Source organism: Eschscholzia californica, unplaced genomic scaffold (assembly GCF_041429995.1).
Source record: "Eschscholzia californica isolate CP2 unplaced genomic scaffold, dmEscCali1.0.p SCAF_6, whole genome shotgun sequence".
NCBI lineage: Eukaryota > Viridiplantae > Streptophyta > Magnoliopsida > Ranunculales > Papaveraceae > Eschscholzia > Eschscholzia californica.
Window position 1 is genome coordinate 32893474 of NW_028238483.1, and position 19650 is coordinate 32913123.

The following is a 19650-nucleotide window of genomic DNA, read 5'->3' on the forward strand; positions in this document are numbered from 1 at the left end:
ACCTAACTGGATAACGAACTAGAAAATTATGTTTGAACCTAATGACGGAAAGTAGTGTTTTATACGTAGGAGAGTCTATAGGCGCCTTTGCCATAGGTCCCCCTTGGCATTTCTTGATGTGGGGTCAAATTATACTGATCTTCTTTTTTGATAGTGAAACAAGATATGGTACTCTCATCAAAAAAAAAAAAAAACAAGATATGGTATCAGTTTAAGAATAGCTTGAATATGGGGGTCTAAACATTTTATAATCATATTTGTTCATCAACTTTGATATATATATATATGATAATGAATCAAATTTTGATGCTTTTTGGTGTTTCTAGATGTTGGGTCGAATTAGAGGTATCTTGTCTTTTTTCTAGTGAACCACTATAGCCCATATCAGTTTGGGGGCCTATAGACTAATGCCCTTCGTTTCAATACTTCACTTTTTCAGTGGGTATTTAAAGACTAATGCCCACGGAGGAAAACAGAAAATCAAATCAAAATAGAGTTTAGAGAGAGAAACGAGTTTTAGAGAGAGAGAGAGAAAGAAAGAGTTTCAGAGAGAGAAAGAAAGAAAGAGGTTCAGAGTGAGAAAGAAAGAACAATGGCGGATGATGATAGGGTTGAGCAAATCAGGTAAACTAAAATCTTCTTCTTCTTCTTATTTTTTCATCATAAACATCTCTTTTTCTGCTTCTTCTTCTCATTCTTTCTTCTTCTTGTTCTTCTTGACCTCAAGAACTATGTCTACCGACGAAATTAAACAACAAATTACTATGATTAAAGACCAAATCTTAATCTTACTCACACCAGCACTTAAGGAGTTGGAGGAAGGTGAATTTAAAGTGAGTTTCTTAATCTTTTTCTTGTTTTTTTTTATCATAATCGTCATCTTCTTTATTTCTTTTTCATTTTCTTATTATTATTCTTCTTCTTTGCATTTCAGGTGGCTACTGTATTGAAAGATCTGAAAAAATGCAGTGATAAAAAAGAAAAGAAAATGCTTTTAGAAGAACAGAGTGTTAGAAAGTGGGCATAAACCAAATTTTATGTTATATTGGGCTTGGGCCCGTTTTGAGTTTGTGTCTAAATTGATAGGAAAGGGTTAGATAGATAAGAGTGACTTAATTGAAGAATATTCAGGAAGTTTTTTTTTAAAGGTTTTTTGGTGGCTTCTTTGTATGTGTATGAGCAAGTCTAGTGAGAGAAACTAATGAAGCTAGTATCTTGACTTAATGGTGAATGTTTTGTGCATTTGAAAGGTTAGTAGTTATTTTGGATATTTAACTTTGTTATTCAAAAGGGATTTGAGCTCATATTATGAATCTAAGTTTGATGAGATTTATAGATTGATAGTATTGGGTCTTATATATATTGTTTGTGGTTTTTTGTGATTAATCTTTTATCATCAATCAACATGGTATTAGAGCCATAATGCTTTAGCATTTTAACACTTTGAGAATCTAGGGTTTGTAAAAAAAATTGGGGATCTTGTAAGAAAGATGGCAAATATGATACAATCTCAAATACCTAGATTAACAAAAGAAAACTATGGACATTGGTCTATCCAAATGAGTGTATTGTTGGGTTCTCAAGATTTGTGGGATATTGTTCAAAATGGTTATGTAGAACCAAGTTTAGAAGAAGAGGATAGTATGAATGACTTACAAAAAAATGTTCTTAAAGATTCAAGGAAGAATGATAAAAAAGCTTTGTTTCTCATATATCAAGGGATAGATAGTCCTACATTTGAAAAAGTATCCGAAGCAAAATCATCGAAAGAGGCTTGGAATATTCTCAAGAATTCTTTTAGAGGAGTTGATAAAGTAGTGAAGGCTCGTCTTCAAATTTTGCGCGGTGAATTTGAAAGGTTGAGTATGAATGAAGGAGAACTTGTTTCCGATTATGTTTCAAGAGTATTGTCTAATGTTAACGAAATGAAAAGGTGTGGTGAAAAATGTGATGACGTTCGGGTGATGGAGAAGATTTTACGGTCTTTAACACCTAAATTTGATAATGTGGTTATTGTTGTTGAAGAATCAAAAGACTTGGAATCTATGACGGTAGATGAATTGATGGGAACATTGCAAATCCATGAACAAAGGGTGAATAGAAATGTTGCAACCTCTTCAAATTATTCGGTTGATCAAGTGCTTCAAGCAAAACTAACTTTGGAAGAAAAACAATGTATATCAAAAAAGGAAAAAGACTATGAGAGCTATGGAAGAGGCTATGATAATCATAGAAGGGGTTTTGGAAACCAAAGAGGAAGAAATCCTTTTAATAGAGGAAGAACAAATGAATCAAGAGGAAGAGGTAGAGGAAACTTTACTAGACCTTATAATAGTCATGGTAGAGATAAAAGGGATATTGAATGTTACAATTGTCACAAACTTGGACACTATAGTAATGAATGTTGGTATAAAAATGAAGTGAATGAAGAATCAAATCTTGTTGAGAACGATGTAGAAATTAATGTGGATCCTACATTGTTATTTTCTTGTGATGGGTTTGATGAATCTCAAACAAATACTTGGTATTTTGATACCGGTGCGAGTAATCATATTTGTGGGAAAAGAGAATTGTTTGTTGAAGTAAATGAAAATGTAAAAGGGAATGTAAAGTTTGGCGACTCTTCAAAGATTCCGGTGCTAGGAAAAGGTAATATCCTCATTCAACTAAAAAATGGCACCCATAGTTATATTTCCGATGTTTATTATGTTCCCGATATGAAAAATAATATTTTGAGTTTGGGACAACTTTTAGAGAAGGGATATGATATTAGATTGAAGGATCTTCATCTCACATTAAGAGATAGAAGTGGAACTCTCATTGCCAAAGTGAAGATGGCGAAAAATAGATTATTCCCTTTGAACATTCAACATGGTGATGTAAAATGCTTAAACTCTATTGTGAAAGATAAATCTTGGTTGTGGCATTTGAGACTTGGGCATCTAAACTTTGATGGGATGAAGACTTTAGCAAGCAAGAATATGGTAAGGGGTTTACCATATATTGATCACCCACATAAAGTGTGTGAAGGATGTGTCTTTGGTAAACATCATCGAACAAATTTTTCGAAAGAAGGAAGGTGGAGAGCTTATAATCCATTAGAACTTGTGCATACCGATGTTTGTGGTCCATTGAAGCCGATGACAAATGGAGGTAATAACTATTTCCTTACTTTCATTGATGATTATAGTAGAAAAACATGGGTATACTTCTTGAAAAATAAATTTGAAGTATTCGAAGCATTCAAAGAATTCAAGAACATGGTTGAAAAACAAAGTGGTTATGTGATCAAGAAATTAAGATCCGATAGAGGTGGAGAATACACTTCAAGAGATTTTGATATGTTTTGTAAAAATCATGGGATTATTCATGAACTTACTCCATCATACACACCACAACTAAATGGAGTGTCCGAGAGGAAAAATCGCACCATATTAAATATGGCAAGAAGCATGTTAAAAGAGAAAATGTTGCCTAGAAATTTTTGGGGGGAAGCCGTGGCATGTGCCGTATATTTGTTGAATAGATGCCCCACAAAAAGTGTGTATATGAAGACACCGGAAGAGGCATGGGGCTACTACAAGCCAAGTGTGGCTCATTTAAAAGTTTTTGGGTGCATTGCTTATGCAAAGATACCGGAAGCAAGAAGAACAAAACTTGATGACAAAGGTGAAAAATGCATATTTCTTGGTTATGATGAACAAACAAAATGCTACAAGTTATTCAACCCTATTGCCAATAAAGTTCTCCTTAGTAGAGATGTTGTATTTGAAGAAGAAATGGCATGGGAGTGGAAAGGAAAAGAAATTACTCAAGTTGAACTTGAGCTTGAAGGGGAAGAACATGAAAAAGAAGAAGCACAAAGAGAAGTTCAAAGAGAGCCACAAACACCGATGTATAGAGAAGCATCATCATCATCATCACCTTCATCCTCGTCTCCATCATCTTCATCATCGGGGGGAAGTTCTAGTGAAAGACCAATGAAGACAAGAAGTTTGCGAGAAATTTATGAAGTTGTAGATAATGAAGAAGAATTGAACTTGTGTTGTTTTCTCATGGATTGTGATCCTATTAGTTATGAAGAGGCCATCCAAGAAGAAAAATGGGAAAATGCAATGAATGAAGAAATTAATGCAATTGAAAAAAATGATACGTGGGAGTTGACAAATTTGCCAAAGGGATACAAACCTATTGGCGTGAAGTGGGTGTATAAGACAAAGAAGAATGCAAGTGGAGAAGTCCAAAGATACAAAGCAAGACTTGTAGCTAAAGGTTACAAGCAAAGGGTCGGCATTGATTATAGTGAGGTATTTGCTCCCGTTGCTCGTATGGAAACAATTAGATTGTTAATCTCTATAGCGGCTCAATATTCATGGAAGATTTATCAACTTGATGTCAAGTCGGCATTTTTAAATGGTATCTTAGAGGAAGAGATATATGTTGAACAACCTTTGGGATATGTTAAAAAGGGAAAAGAAGATAAAGTCTATAAGTTGAAGAAGGCCCTTTATGGGTTAAAGCAAGCTCCACGTGCATGGAATGCAAGAATTGATAAGTATTTTCAAGAAAATGGGTTTGAAAAGTGTCCTCATGAGCACACTTTATATATGAAAGTGAAAGAAAATGGAGGTATGTTATTTGTTTGTCTCTATGTTGATGATTTGATATTTACCGGCAATGATTCAAGACTATTTGATGAGTTCAAGAAGAGCATGGTTAAGGAATTTGATATGACCGATATTGGGTTGATGGGTCATTTCCTTGGTATTGAAGTGAAGCAAATGGAAAATGGCATATTTATTTCTCAAAGAGGATATGCTAAGGAAGTCCTTAAAAGGTTTAAAATGGAGTCATGTAATCCGGTAAACACCCCTCTTGAAAGTGGAGTGGAATTGAGAAAATGCACAAGAAGAAGTGATGTTGATCCTACATATTTCAAAAGTTTGATTGGAAGTCTACGTTATCTTACATGTACAAGACCGGATATTCTTTATGGAGTTGGGCTAGTGAGTAGGTACATGGACACACCGGATGAATCACATCTTAATGTTGCAAAGAGGCTCCTTCGATATGTTAAAGGTACGCTAAATGATGGTTTATTTTTCACTTGTGAACAAGATTTTAAGCTTATCGGTTATTCCGATAGTGATTGGGGTAGAGACTTAGATGAAAGAAAAAGTACATCGGGGTTCGTATTTTTTATGGGTTACACGGCATTTACTTGGTCTTCTAAGAAACAACCCATTGTGACTTTATCTACTTGTGAAGCGGAATATGTAGCCGCTAGCTCTATGGTTTGTCATGCAATTTGGTTAAGAAATATGTTGAAGCATCTTCAATGCCCTCAAGTTGGTCCAACCGAAGTGTTCCTTGATAACAAATCGGCTATTGCTTTAGCCAAGAATCCCGTTTGTCATGAAAGAAGCAAGCACATTGATACACGCTACCATTTTATTCGTGAACATGTTAAAGAAGGTGATATTGAAGTGGTATATTGCAAGTCTCAGGATCAAATAGCGGATATATTTACGAAGCCCTTGAAGCATGATGTCTTTGAAAGATTAAAGTGGATGTTAGGTATGAGAAGTTACGGAAATTTGGTTTAAGGGGGGATGTTAGAAAGTGGGCATAAACCAAATTTTATGTTATATTGGGCTTGGGCCCGTTTTGAGTTTGTGTCTAAATTGATAGGAAAGGGTTAGATAGATAAGAGTGACTTAATTGAAGAATATTCAGGAAGTTTTTTTTTAAAGGTTTTTTGGTGGCTTCTTTGTATGTGTATGAGCAAGTCTAGTGAGAGAAACTAATGAAGCTAGTATCTTGACTTAATGGTGAATGTTTTGTGCATTTGAAAGGTTAGTAGTTATTTTGGATATTTAACTTTGTTATTCAAAAGGGATTTGAGCTCATATTATGAATCTAAGTTTGATGAGATTTATAGATTGATAGTATTGGGTCTTATATATATTGTTTGTGGTTTTTTGTGATTAATCTTTTATCATCAATCAACACAGAGGAGGGATGAGAATAATGTACGCAGGATAAGATCAAATTTTAAAGCTGAGGATTATGAAGCTGAGAGGCTAATAAAAAGTTTTAATGAAGTCCTAAATGTGTTAGAAAAGGAACTCCAAGAGAGATCTAGGATGATCTGAGATGATTTTCGATTATTAGCTTGGTAAGTTATATTTTTCTTGTTTTTTTTTTATCATAATCTTCTTCTTCATCTTCCTCATCTTCATCTTCCTCATCTTCATCTTCTTCTTCTTTGCAGGTTACTGTGACTAAACCTCAAGGATGATCTTAGATGATATGGAACTATTTTGGCAGTTCAATAATTTTCTTGTGATGTTTTTTTACTTTTTCTTCACGCTAGCTATAGTATTTCATCTCTGTAATTTCTACTATTAGTTTTACACAATTTAATACAATGGAACTTTCTCTATCTAAGTTCTTTCAATCACAAAACACAAATAATAAATCATATTGGCCGGAAGAATCAAACACCACAACAAGTATCATCTGAAACATGAACAGAAATCATATTCGTCGGAAGAACCAAAAAAAGATCCGGCGAAAATGTTATCTCGTTCGTTCGTCGCTACACAAATTACAAAAACAAAACAACTGTGATGCTATGCCCGGCCGGAATCCCGGCCGAATCCCGGCCGGGTGAGTTGGCGCGCCAGCCGGGCATAACATCTGACGTGTAATAGAAGAGGAAAGGGGATAGAGACGAATTTCATATCTGGTCCTTTAACTTAGTTTAATTACAATTGAGGGCTTCTCATAAAATCAGGAAATTAACCTCATTTCTTTGAGAGCTCGACTTTCACTTTTAGGGTTTCGACTTCTTCACTGGACGTTTCTTCAACAAGAGCAGAAGAACATCTCCATTTTTCGAGGTTCTCTCTATCTCTCTTTCTATCAATTCCTTAATTGCTTGGTAGGAGTAATCAACCCTAAATCAACTTATGGTGTGTTTGGATGGCGGAATCATGAATCCGCGGATTCATGAGTCCTTGGGATTCATGATTCTACGGATTCATGAATCCAAGTAATATTTTTTGACTTGTTTGGCAACTAAGAATCCTATGATTTATTATTATTTGAGTATTTTTAAACGTCTTTAGAAAAAATATGATTTTTGAAAAAAATAATGATTTTGTGGAAGGAAATATTTTTTTGGTGATTTTAAGTTTGAAATTTAGGTTCATTAATCCAAAATCCTAGCAAATCCTAGGGGGTAAGGTGGGATTTTGGTCCAATACAAATTTTGGAATTAGGAATCCTTAGGATTCAATAGTCCTAGGATTCTTGGTAGCCAAACAGACCAAGGATTCATGATTCCTACCAAATTCCACTTTTGATAGGAATCCTACTTAGGAATCCTACAACCAAACACACCATTAAGGTTTTCATCAAGTTCGAACTTAGGGTTTTCATCCAGAGTAAGAATCCAAAATAGGGTTTTCTTCACTCGACTTTTCCTCTTGGGGCTGTAACATGTTCGAACCATGCAGCTCGGTGGGTTTAATCAACAAGCATTCTCTTCTTCTTCAACAAGTTTGTTCCAGGTTATGTTCGCTCCCTCTCTCTTCTGCGAAAATTTTATGGCAAAGCCTAGCTTACATTTAGGGCACAACGTAGCCTGGATTTGCTTTTGAGTTATTTATTTGTTGTTTTGTCTTGAATCTAAGTTAACTAATCTTCACCAAATCCATACCCAAAACCATCAAACCTAAATTGGCTTTCCAACAAATTAGTTTAAGTTTCCGATTTACTCAATACTTCTACATTACATTTTTGATGATTCTAAAAATCTGACGAAGAATTACAACAATAAGATATAAGATATATCTAGCTCTATCAATGAAAATTACAACAATAAGATTTTTTTCATAGGATAGCATAACATTTAGCTTATTGGAGAGATCTCGGTATTCTTACAATTGCACAATTGCGATACGTACATTCTTTGATGCTTTTGCTGTTGAACTAATTTCTTACTCCCGAGGTCGGGAAAGGCTTAACCAGTGAACAAGTATAGATTCATCTCGTACATGTTCCTCCGAGGTGATCCTCTCGTCATCATCCTTAGAAACCCCAAGTGAAAGAAAGGTAAGTATCTTTACGTGCAATGTTTAAACTATGGAATTCACAAAGACAATTTACTGAAATATCTTCTCTGACTCTAACGGGGTCACATTTTTGTTACAGGGGTAGCTGGACTATGAGATGTTGATATACTCAAAATGGAGCGAGCGAGAGAGGACAGTGGAGAAGTGTAGCTTTGAATTTTCATTACTCTTTCGTCTGGCCAACACAAATTGAGCACATAAAAAATTAGATTCATCTAATGCTATCTAAGAGTTGTGACGAAAATTACTTGTACTCTGTTTCTCAATTCTATTTTTGGAGTTATGAAATATTTGGAATCAATTGTTCTATTTAACTACTTGAGAATCATGGGCTTTATATGTAATATTTGCTTGTTTTGAAATACAATTGTTTTGGAGTTGTGAAGTTTGTTATTTATTTTAATCTATAGTGCCTTGTAACAATGGCTTCAATTTCTTCATGTGTCCTGTAAGGCATGAGATGCCAAGAAACAGTTTCCTTTAGACTATTTAATAAGTGTTTGTGGGGTGATAGTATGAAGATTAATGCCAAAATTACATGATGCCAAGGAACAGTTTCCTTCTGATCTCTAGCTAAATCCCTGCATTAGAGACAACTTGATGCTTAGAAGTGGAGGTATCCAATGCGGGGCGATAGTATATAGAAAACAGCCAAGTACGTGTACGAAAATACTACCAAAACAGTGCGGAGAGAATAGGCAAAACATTACAAACATCATGGCTCATTTGTTAAAAACATTCCAATTCAGGCCAACAAGATAAATGCCTCTTTACCATCAAAGAGGAACATTGTGTTCAATTATGCCTCTTTACCATCAAAGAGGAACATTGTGTTCAATTACAAAGATAGATAAGCCAAATCAAAAGTTTTCCAGACAGCTTTGCACCAAGACTCAACTCTTTTCTTCCTATGTTCTTCATCTAACTTGGGTTGGACTTCATCCGCAAAGTCGTCTTCTTATCCAAAAACTGTGACGGCTAATCCAGTAGCTTAAGCTGCTTTTGATGTTTTAGTGCGTTATGCAGTAGATATCCAAATTCAGCATGGGTGACTCACTGTTCCAGTTGGCAAGAGAACTGGGCAACTTTCTTCTTACACTAGTTTGCAGATATGGTTACTTGACTTACTTCCTCACCTTGAAAAAGATCAGCAGATCTTTCTAAGTAAACAATAGCTTGCTCAAAGTTTTGTTCAACCTCCTGCAACTCCCCAATATCCTGCACATGAAATGTAGTAGAAAGTTTAAGCAACCATTGAACATCACTTGAGAGAAATAGATGTAGCTTTATTGCCTGATAAAAAACGAATTAGATACAAGAACGTCGCTAGTATACAGAAATGAGAATATTAACTATGAAGCCAAAGTTTGAACAATTTGGTAGCTATATTGTTTCTTCTAAACCATATTGCAGTCTAATTAGACCTATTTCAGAATAATTAGACCTATTTCAGACGAATTAGACCTATTTCAGCCGAATTAGACCATATTTCAGACCAATTAGACCTTATTTCAGAACAATCCCACCAAAATTAGAGTAAATTTTAGCAATTTCATAATTAGACCCATTTCAAACTTACTCATCATATTTCATATCAATTTCACCAACATTAGGGCAAATTTTAACCAATCTAGGGCAACATTTATTCAGAAATCATCACATTAAAATCCACCCCTCAGTAATATGTATTATGCAATTACAACAATCTTAGAAACTATCAAAATTATCACATTAGAAACTAGGAAAAATCAAACAAGTTTGGATTTGTAAAGAGAGATAGACAGACAACCTAAAAATAATCCGTAACCTAGATTCCTACTTGTAGAGATAGAGAGAGGACATCGATTGATTTGCACTCGAAGAAGAAAAATGATGAAGAACGGCACCCCTGGATCCAACTTTGGATGAAGGAAAGTGAAAACCCTAGGTGAAGAAAAGGATTGAGTTGAAGAAAGAAAGAGAATGAGCCGCTTGCTGGTTGCTGTTCGTGAATGGTCGGGAATGGGTTTAACCTATTTTCTTATAATAAGCCCCTCTTTGTAATTAAGTGAAATTTGAGGGACCATATCCGACCATTCGAAATCCATCTCGAACTTCTGTCCACTTGGGATGCTATGCCCGGTTGGCCTCGACACGTCGGCGCGCCGGGTTTCACCCGGGAATGGCACCGGGCATAGCATCATTATGATGCTATGCCCGCCGGCCTGAATCCCGGCCAGCCGAGTTGGCAGTCCAACAGGGCATAGCATCATGACGTGGAATGAGGGATAGGGTAGTTTTTGGAATTTTACAAATTGGTCCCTCAAGTTTTAAGTCTTTTGAGTTGAGGCCATTCTCCATTTTAACCAAAACACGGGATTTAGCCTCCAACAGCTAGGGCAAAATCGATTTTGCTCCAAAAGTTCTCTCAAATCGATTTTGCTCCAAAAGTTCTCTCAAATCGATTTTGCTCCCCTCTTCCTTTCCCCTTTTGAGTTGTGGTTTTTAGTTCAAAAGCACTCAATTTTGCTTCTTCACTCGATTCCAACCCCAGGAAACTCAAAAGCTAGGGCAAAATCGATTTTGCTGAGAAAGAGGAAATTTGGGAGCAAAAGGTAGGGTTTTTCATTCTTCCCTCTTTCATCAGACTAGGTAAGATTCTAATCTCTTCTTCTATCTTTATTTATCTCTCTTACCTCTTTCTCTTTGCTAACACATAAAAGGATTATTTATAGTTGTTGAAGTAGAACTAGTGTTAGGGTTTTGATCTCCATATGGAAGAAACTGATTATAAACCCCATAGAAGGAGATGAAATACTAGGAAAAAACTTCAACCCACTATTATTTTCTGATGAAGAAGGAGATATAGAGTAATCTATTGATGATGAATCATTTCTAGAACTTGATTTTGTGCTAATTCTCTTGTTCTTACGACAACCACCACCGATAGGAACGTTCCGTAAAGCACCGCCTTTAGTCCAATACCTTCTACATGTTTTACAAAAATGTCTTGGTTGTGAAAGGTTGTAATTGTTGTAGTAACAGAATTTAGTGTTTGAAGAATCACATCTAGGGCATTTTAGTGCTTATCCTGGTGGGTTTAGTTTTACTGATGTTGTTGTTGACGAATTTGGGTTTTGTTGCCGTAATTATATGTTATAAATGTTATGAACTTTGTTGAACTCCAAACCTACAGTTGGTACTGTAACTTCGCACAAGTCTTCTTTTTGTTTGCGAATGTCATTCTCGAGCGTTTTGTCGAAACAATCCACATCCTCACTTTCTAAAGAGTTTAACATTTCTGCAGCCAAAATATGTATAAGATATCAAATACATACATCGCAACAAAACCCAAAAAAAAAAATAGCAACAAACACTAATTATCAACAAACCTCACAAAATAGTAACATCTTAGCAAAATTTCAGAACATATAATCAATTTCAAAACATACATCTTAGTAACATATAATCAAAAATTTCAGAAATACATCTTAGTTTGAGTGACAAAGAAAGTGATGATGTTTTTGCAATTTAACTGTGGTGATGTTTTTACATAGTCCCTTATTCAAATACTCAAGTTTGGGTTGCACTGATTTGCCATTTTCTTTTGATTTTCTGTTTTAGATGATGATGGTGAAACCGAAGAAATGCTGAGGAAATTGGACATGAACGTGATTTGTAAACCGTGCGTTGGAATGACTAGATTTGCTCGGCGTCGATTGGAGCGAGCTAACAGATAGAGCATGAACCCACCTAAGGAAGTCTAAAGTCATTTGATAGAAGTGAAGGTTGGAAAGCAGTGATAGTGGGATGGTCCTGTTCAGAGTTATCGACGATCTCTTTAAGTTTGATTTGTCAAAAGTGCAAACTTCAACTAAAAAGAACCTCGACAAGATTTAGTTTCTCAGTGTCCCTAATGTTCCTTTACTTAAAAATGTGATTAGTTCTCCTACTTTGAACAAAAATTTGTTCTTCTGCACTAATTTCATTATGGATGTGGTTAATGTTTTATGATTGTTCTCTTACTGTAATCCATCTTTCATTTTTATCGTCTCATAATAATTCTCCTTTTACAACTAATTGTTGTGATTTTTCTGGTGTTTTGTGTTTATATATAGTTAAGTCATATTCTTGTTTAATCACTTCATGTGACATCCATGGAGTAAAATGAAGAAGATTTTTATTTTATCCTGGGAACCCTTCATGTGTATATGCAGATTGTAATAGATTGAAGCATTTTGGTGTTGCACCATGGAGTAAAATGAAGAAGATTTTTATTTTATCCTGGGAACCCTTCATGTGTATATGCAGATTGTAATAGATTGAAGCAGTTTGGTTTTATGGATTCATTTGTTTAAAAGGTTTTGGTTTTATGGATTCATTTGTTTAAAAGGTTTTTGGTGTTATGAAATAAAATGTTTAGTGGGTTTTGCAAGTGGGGAAAAACAAAAAAAAAGCCACATTCAGTTTTATTAACACATTTTTTGGTTGACCTGTACGACCAAGTCAAATGTCATACAAATCACTTTTTTGTAATTTTGGGTGGAGACCCAGGTTCTCTCTCAATGGCAAGTACTCAAGTAGGAATGGAAGAAATATATCTGTCTCTCTCATTCTCTTCTTCATCAATACTCCTCACATTTTCCACTAGTTGTCATTGCTCTTATCATCTTCTTCATCACTTTTTTTCAATCAATTTCTTTCAAAACCCTAAAACTAAGCGTGAGTACTCAATCGTGGCTTTTCTCCCTTTTGGACCTCGAATTATTAAAGACAATTCATGAGGTCTGCAGAGAGATCTGGCTAGATAGACTCTCTTCATGGGATTCGTTGATCACTTGCCGACTATATTTGAGGCAAAACTGGGGTAGATACGGGCAGGGGTAAATGTGGCAAAAAATTGCCATCTCACTAACGGCTGACGGAGAAAAAGACAGAAAAACGAAAAAGGGAGTCATATTGGAAGCTGGTCATCTTTAGGGGCCCATTTTGGTTAGTTGGTAGGGGGCCAAAATGGAATTAACCCAAATTCTTTTACCTGATATATTCACGGTTACTCACACTCCTATTTCAATCTACTTTTACCCCCACCCCACTCACTTTTCCTATAAATATACACGTTGGTCAAATGTGTTAGACCAGTTTATGTCTGTAAGATGAAACTGATTCTATGCTAAAATTGTCCAAAAGATGAAGCTGATGTGCAACAAAAGAAATAACTCTTGTAACTATATATAATGTAATAACTTACCAAGGATTGATTCCACAATTCCCGACATTTTTTTTGTAATTCCATCATTTAAAGTTGGTCATCTTGAGGGGTCATCTTGATGAGTCGGTCATCTTTAGAGGACTAAAATAAAAAATTAGTTTTGGGATAAGATAGAAAGAAGTGAAAATTCGTTTTGGTTGGGTTTGGGGTAGAAATCTATTAGGTCCTGCAAGAGTTAGATCGCATGTGTTTAACAAAAAAAAAAAAGAGAGTTAGATCGCATGTAGAAAGTTAAAATGGGACTAAAAATAATTTGTCTTACCCCCGGATTGAATTTGGAACATTGATTTCCAATTTTGGATTGAGTTAATTCCTATTTGGCCCCCTACTTGTGACCTCCTATTTTCTGTAAATTCAAATATGGTCCTATTTTTAGATGTAAATGTCCTAACTACCCTTCTTATAAATATTTTTTCAAAATAAAATTAAAAATAAAACATGAATTCCACCTCACTTCCTCTCCGCCACACATCTCACCTCTCTCTCCCTCTTCTCCGACAAAGGTCGCGTGGCCGGAAAATTTCCGGTCGGCGACCTTTTTTTAAAAAAAAACTCCCATCACTCTCTCCAAGTCACTTATCTCTTCTCCGACGAAGGTCGTCGGGCGGAAAATTTTCAATTTTCCAGCTGACGACCTTCAAACATAAAAATAAAAATAAAAAAAATAAATCTCTCTCTAAACATTCCGGCGAAGGGAACCCCTTCACCGAAACAGAGAGATTATTTTTTTTTATGTTTGAAGGTCGCCGGCCAAAAAAAATTTCGGCCAACAACCTTCATCGGAGAAGAGATAGGTGACTTGGAGAGAGACATGATAGTTTTTTTTTTTCTTAAATGTTGTCGCCCGGAAATTTTTCAGCTGGCGATCTTTGTCGGAGAAGAAAGTGGTGAGTTTGACAGAGAGGTGAGATGGAGAAAGAGAGGTGACGTGGAGAGAGATGTGTGGTGGAGAGGGAAGTGACGTGGAATTCATGTTTTATTTTTTATTTTATTTTGAAAAAATATTTATAGGAAGGGTAGTTAGGACATTTATATATAAAAAAAAAAAAAACAAAGCCACATTTGAACTTACAGAAAATAGGAGATCATAAAAGAAGCTGGTTATAAAATAGGGGGCCAAATAGGAATTAACTCTTTTGGATTAGACGTGGATAATGAATTATATTGGACGGGGTAGGGGTGGGAATTGGGCGGGTATGGGCGTTCATGGGCACTTGAAGCATCGGGTTGGGCGGGTCGGGCACAAAATTTCAATGGCTATTAGGGTTGCGGGTTAATTGGGCGGGCAATTTTGAAATTCGCCTTGCTCATTACCCGCCCAAGCCCATTAAGAAGTTCGGGTAATTCGGGTATGGGCGGGCGGGTAGCGGGTAATCTCATGACTTGAAAAAAAAAATCACTTTTTCCTTTTTTTTTTATAGAATCTGGAAACACCTTTCCTGATTCTAAAGAGACAATGTCAGATTAAAACTAGACGTCATTTGTGTTGTTCCTTTTAGGAATTTAATCTCACATTGAAAACTAATAAAGAATTCTCATGAAATATAATATAAACTTACCCCACTCTTTGTCCCCTCAAAGCCAAAGACTACTTCAGTATTCTACTAAGAATTCTCTTTGGTCATTGCAAAGCAATATATTGGGTTCGTGTGATCTCCCTTAAGCATATTGTTTACCATCTCAACTAAGCCTAGCAACATAGACAGCTGGGGCTTCATCAACCCATAAAGTTGATGTAATTTGGTTAGTTATCATTGGGTGAGATTAAGTGGGTGCGGGCATGGGCGGGTGCGCGGGTAGATGTTTTAACCCATGCCCGCCCACTAAAATTTGGCGGGCTGGGCGGGTTGTACCCGAGACGGGCGCGGGCGTCCATGGTCATCGTTGGGCTCGGCTGCCCGTGGGCGGGTTCGGGCTCATGGGCAAAATTCCCACCCCTAGGACGGGGGTTGGTTTTAGTCTTTTAGATGGGGAGTAGATGAAAAGAACGATTTCAACAAAAAAAAAAAAAAAAAAAAAAGATGAAAAGAACGTAATGTCATGGTGGAAGTTCTATAAAGTGTTAAAAATCGACGGTGGCACTCAAATACTCAATCTAGGATCGAGCCCTCCAAATTGAGTATATCCTTTCTTTTTTTTTTTGTTGAAGAGAGTCCTCCAAATTGAACATGCTCTCCTTTCTAAGCTTATAGATTCGTAGAATAGAAAGCTTTCCAATTTTCAACAAAAGAGAAAAAAAAAGAAAGCTTTCTAATTTAATTTTCAGGAACCGAAACCTAGAGGAACACAGCTTTCGCCTTTGGTCTTCTTATAAAGAGGGAAGGACTCACGGCAGAGGTATAGAAGGTTGGACGAGAGGATCTTCATTCTAGTAGACAGAGAGTTAGAGAATTTGAATCTCCTGTTCCATTCAAACATCTTGCTGATCACAGGTAAGAATACCAACAATTGGCATTCAAGTTAGAAAAAAATCTCATCTTTTTTTCTTAATATTATTGAGAATGGTAGAAGAGATTATTTTCAAAAACCACTCACATATACTAGAATTTATACCTGAGGTAGAATTCAATGATTGGTTTTTGAAACACCTCTTAAGTAAGAGGTACCATAAACGATCAGTCAAAGTCTTGAGATTTTTGGTATCCTCTATTTCAAGCCTCATGAATGCTAGTGATGACAATGATGATCATGAAAGAGGAAATTATTTGATTGCTGCTCTTAAGCTTTATTTAAAGATGATGCCTACTAATCGTAAAAAAACAGAGCATCTCGAAATTTTCGACTACTATGGAATACCTAATCACATTGTCTCTTTGTACAAATCTCCCATCAGAAACAATAAAGATATAGCAGAGGAAGCAATTCGTCTATTTATCTATCCTAATATCGGATCGTTCCCTATATACATGCAACACCTATTTTGTAATGTAGTTTTGGAGTTCTGCCGTCTTCTCCGTAAGGACTTAACAACAACAAGTGAAACATCTCGGCATCTCTTATATTACTCGTGTCGTCAAACTTATGGACACATACTGGAATCACTTGGTCCTTCAAGCATGGCAAGATTTTTTTATGGTGCAGCACCATTGACTTTACTTCGTCACTTCAGCCCATGTAACAGGGAGCTCACGGGACAGTTGCTTCTATATATGAAGTTGATCAGGGGATCCTGCTTCTGCAGTGTTCCGGATGTCTTGAAAGCACGTTTTGAGAGTGACATTCGTGAGTTTTCTGTATTTGCACTCCATACATGTGCAAAAGTTGAGGATTGTAATTTATCACTTCACACGCTGTGTATACAGGCTTTGGATGTGGTGTACAAGTCATTAAAGCCGTTTCAATCGTTTTATGATAATTTTAATGACTTGCTGAACAGCATAGATCTTTGTCTGACTGATATGGATGAAACAGTTGAATACACAAGATGTATGGAATGTGAATTTAATCAAGGGTGGTCTTATTTTCTCCCAATTCTCAAGGAATTAGACACGATCTCTAAGATTTGCCAACCTGCAAAAGAGAACTTCTCTTCTTGCTTGAACTCGCACAAAGTTTCAATTAATAAGCTTATTATGAAATCAAAGAGAGGTGACGATCATCAATGGATTCTTAGACATAAGGATTTAGTAAATGATGAATCTAGAAGACATTTGATCGAGATGATGTTCCCTGCTGAGATGAAGAATGGTTGTGAACTAGAGAAGATGAAGGTGCTCATTGACAAGTCGCAATTATTGGTGGATTCTTTTCAGCAAGTAGGGCTTGCAAACCCCATTATGTTGCGGAATGGAATCATCCCTCAGTTCAAAAACGAGGTAGCATTTGAAGCAGGTCCGGGTGTTTTTAGGGAGTGGCTCCGTTTGGTATCCCAACATCTATTCGATCCGTGTAATTTACTTTTCCTATCATGTCCACACGACCATCAGAGGCGTTATCCTAATCCAGGTATGATCATTTGCCCTCCATCATTAGTTATTCAAACCAAAGTAGAAGCCTCCTGATACATTAGTTCTTGAGTGTGTTATGTTGTGGTCATGGTTATGTTTCACAACTTTAACAATTCTATTAAGCTTCAGTCAGATCTTTCTAATAATTCCTTTATATTTTTTTTTTCTTGTTTACAGCAAAAGTGGATTCTCAACAACTTCAATACTACGGGTTTTGTGGTCGGATGATTGCACTAGCGTTGATGCATGGCGTGCACATAGGCATTGGATTTGATCGCTTGTTTTTCTTACAATTAGCTGGATCTACAATTACTTTGGAAGATATACGAGATGCAGATCCATGTGTGTACAAAAGCTGCAAAGATATTCTACACATGGATACCGAGTTCATAGATTCAGATGGTTTGGGATTGACATTTGTCTGGGAAATGGAAGAAGTAGATGAGTCTGGGTCCAAGAGGAAAACCGTGGAGTTATGTCCGGGAGGGAATACAATGGTTGTGAATAGCACAAACAGAAAAGAGTATATAGAACTTGTTATTCAACATTGCTTTACGAAATCTATTGAAGACAAGGTAAAGTTATTTATCCAAGGACTTGATGATGTTCTTACTCGAAGGTGCCGGAAGATCTTTTTCCAGAGTGTAGAGCTTGAAGATCTTGATCATATATTGTTAGAAAGAACAATATTTTGAAAGGACTAGATAGAAGACGTCAACTCCAATGAAGTTTCCAATGATAGTAGGAGCAGTTTCTCGATTCATCTGCCATTAACATGTAGACAACATCCCTGACACAACTCAATCAGTCAGATCCAGATGACTCAGATCAGTATGAGGTAAAGAATCAAATTTCTATTGGTGATGTGCCTCCTCGACCGCAACAGTCTTTGTAGAGGAAATGATGTTAGTATTTTAGTTGTTTTAAGTTCAATTAAAAATCGATATGAACCCTCATAAATTTTTTGATATAATTATTTATTTACATAAATTGAAAATGAAATTGAATACAAATTGACCTTACTTATTGCATTAAACAAGTAATCTATATATGATACAAAAATTGAATGGTAGAACTAAATCAAAACAACATATAAGACATCTATACTGGACTTCAGATTAAAATGGCAACTAGCGTTTAGTCTTCGATGCAGAAGTTTTTTTCCTAAAACTTGATCGGGTCGTGAATGGAGCCATATATGTCTCCTTGTAGCGATCGTTTAGGATTCCATGAATTGAGAAGATGGTGGACATGTTTTTGTTTTCTGTGGCCCTGAAATTTCGCTTTCTTGTCGTAAAATATTGTTGTTTTATAGATAACTTGGAAGCTAAAAAACTAATGAAAAGTGATTGATTGAGCTCGAGCTCAAAACTGTGATACTTCGAGCATTCTAATGTATAAAAGTCTAGGGTGTATTAGCTCAAGGGCAAACTAGGATTTTTGAAGTCGGTAGTTGAAAGAAGTTACCATAAGCACCAAGAATCTCTAGTTCACGCCATTCTTGGACTAGAGCACAGCAGCACCACATCAAATGCGTGAGGAAATCATCGCAAAAGCCTCCCTGCAAAATAATTTGGTATATTAATCTCTGGTAAAACTATAGTGAGATCACGATAGTAGTTTAGAAGGTTTTAGTTTTAAGGCAAGAATTAAAATTGGACTTCTTCGGATTCCTTTTAAATAGATAATCATAGTGTTCAAGTTACAAAGAGGTGAAACTCGCCTTTCTGTAGTTTCTTCTTAGAAATATATATAGCAACAGCAGGCCAAAATCAAGGAATATGCCATTAGCTTATTACATGCTTCTCCTGGAGGCTAGAGCTGGATTATCAAATAAACAAAAATGTTTCGATCAGTGTAAAATCCAACGACATACACGTAAGCAGTGAGGCACATTATCAGAACTGTTCAAGTTTTAGGGAAATTTTAGTCTTCTGCATAAAGCCCAACTTTGTCCGAAGACGTGGTTGATCATTATAGGCACTTAAAGGAAAGATGAGTTTTGCCGAGAATGAAGATTCATGTGACTTACAACAACCTAGTATTTACTACATAAAAGCATAGAGAGAAGTGGTTTACAAAACAAAACGAAAATAGTCAGAGAAATTCGTATCGAGATCAGGGTCGTCTATTTTTCAGGTGATAATGGGTATTAGGCTACTGACTTACTATCACTTGTTAACGAGATATGAACATTTGAGAATTGTAGATGTGAACGAAAATGAAATTCCATATCTCAACGTGATATCCGGAAACCAAAGTCGTTCATACAATATGGGTTTACCACCTTACTCTTTTGGTGGGGGAGCAA

General features: G+C 36.0%; 2 protein-coding genes and 1 long non-coding RNA gene across 3 annotated transcripts in view; all 3 read left to right on the forward strand.

The window, feature by feature from the left end:
- Positions 1–18352, forward strand: part of LOC147533740 (E3 ubiquitin-protein ligase UPL5-like) — a 51831-nt gene extending 33479 nt beyond the window's left edge. Inside the window, exon 3 of the mRNA XM_086650557.1 lies at positions 18226–18352. The gene's annotated coding sequence lies outside the window, so the exon portion shown is untranslated. The remainder of the gene's footprint in view (positions 1–18225) is intronic.
- On the forward strand, positions 10511–12169 carry LOC147533745 (uncharacterized). The gene is made up of 2 exons (XR_015228462.1): positions 10511–10772; positions 11745–12169. It is a non-coding gene; the product is annotated as an uncharacterized LOC147533745 (long non-coding RNA).
- LOC147533746 (E3 ubiquitin-protein ligase UPL5-like) lies at positions 15931–18352 on the forward strand. The gene is made up of 2 exons (XM_086650562.1): positions 15931–17337; positions 17517–18352. The coding sequence occupies exons 1-2, from the start codon at positions 16053–16055 to the stop codon at positions 18032–18034; spliced, it is 1803 nt and encodes a 600-aa protein (XP_086506688.1). The 5' UTR covers positions 15931–16052; the 3' UTR covers positions 18035–18352.
- Positions 18353–19650: the final 1298 nt, after the last annotated feature.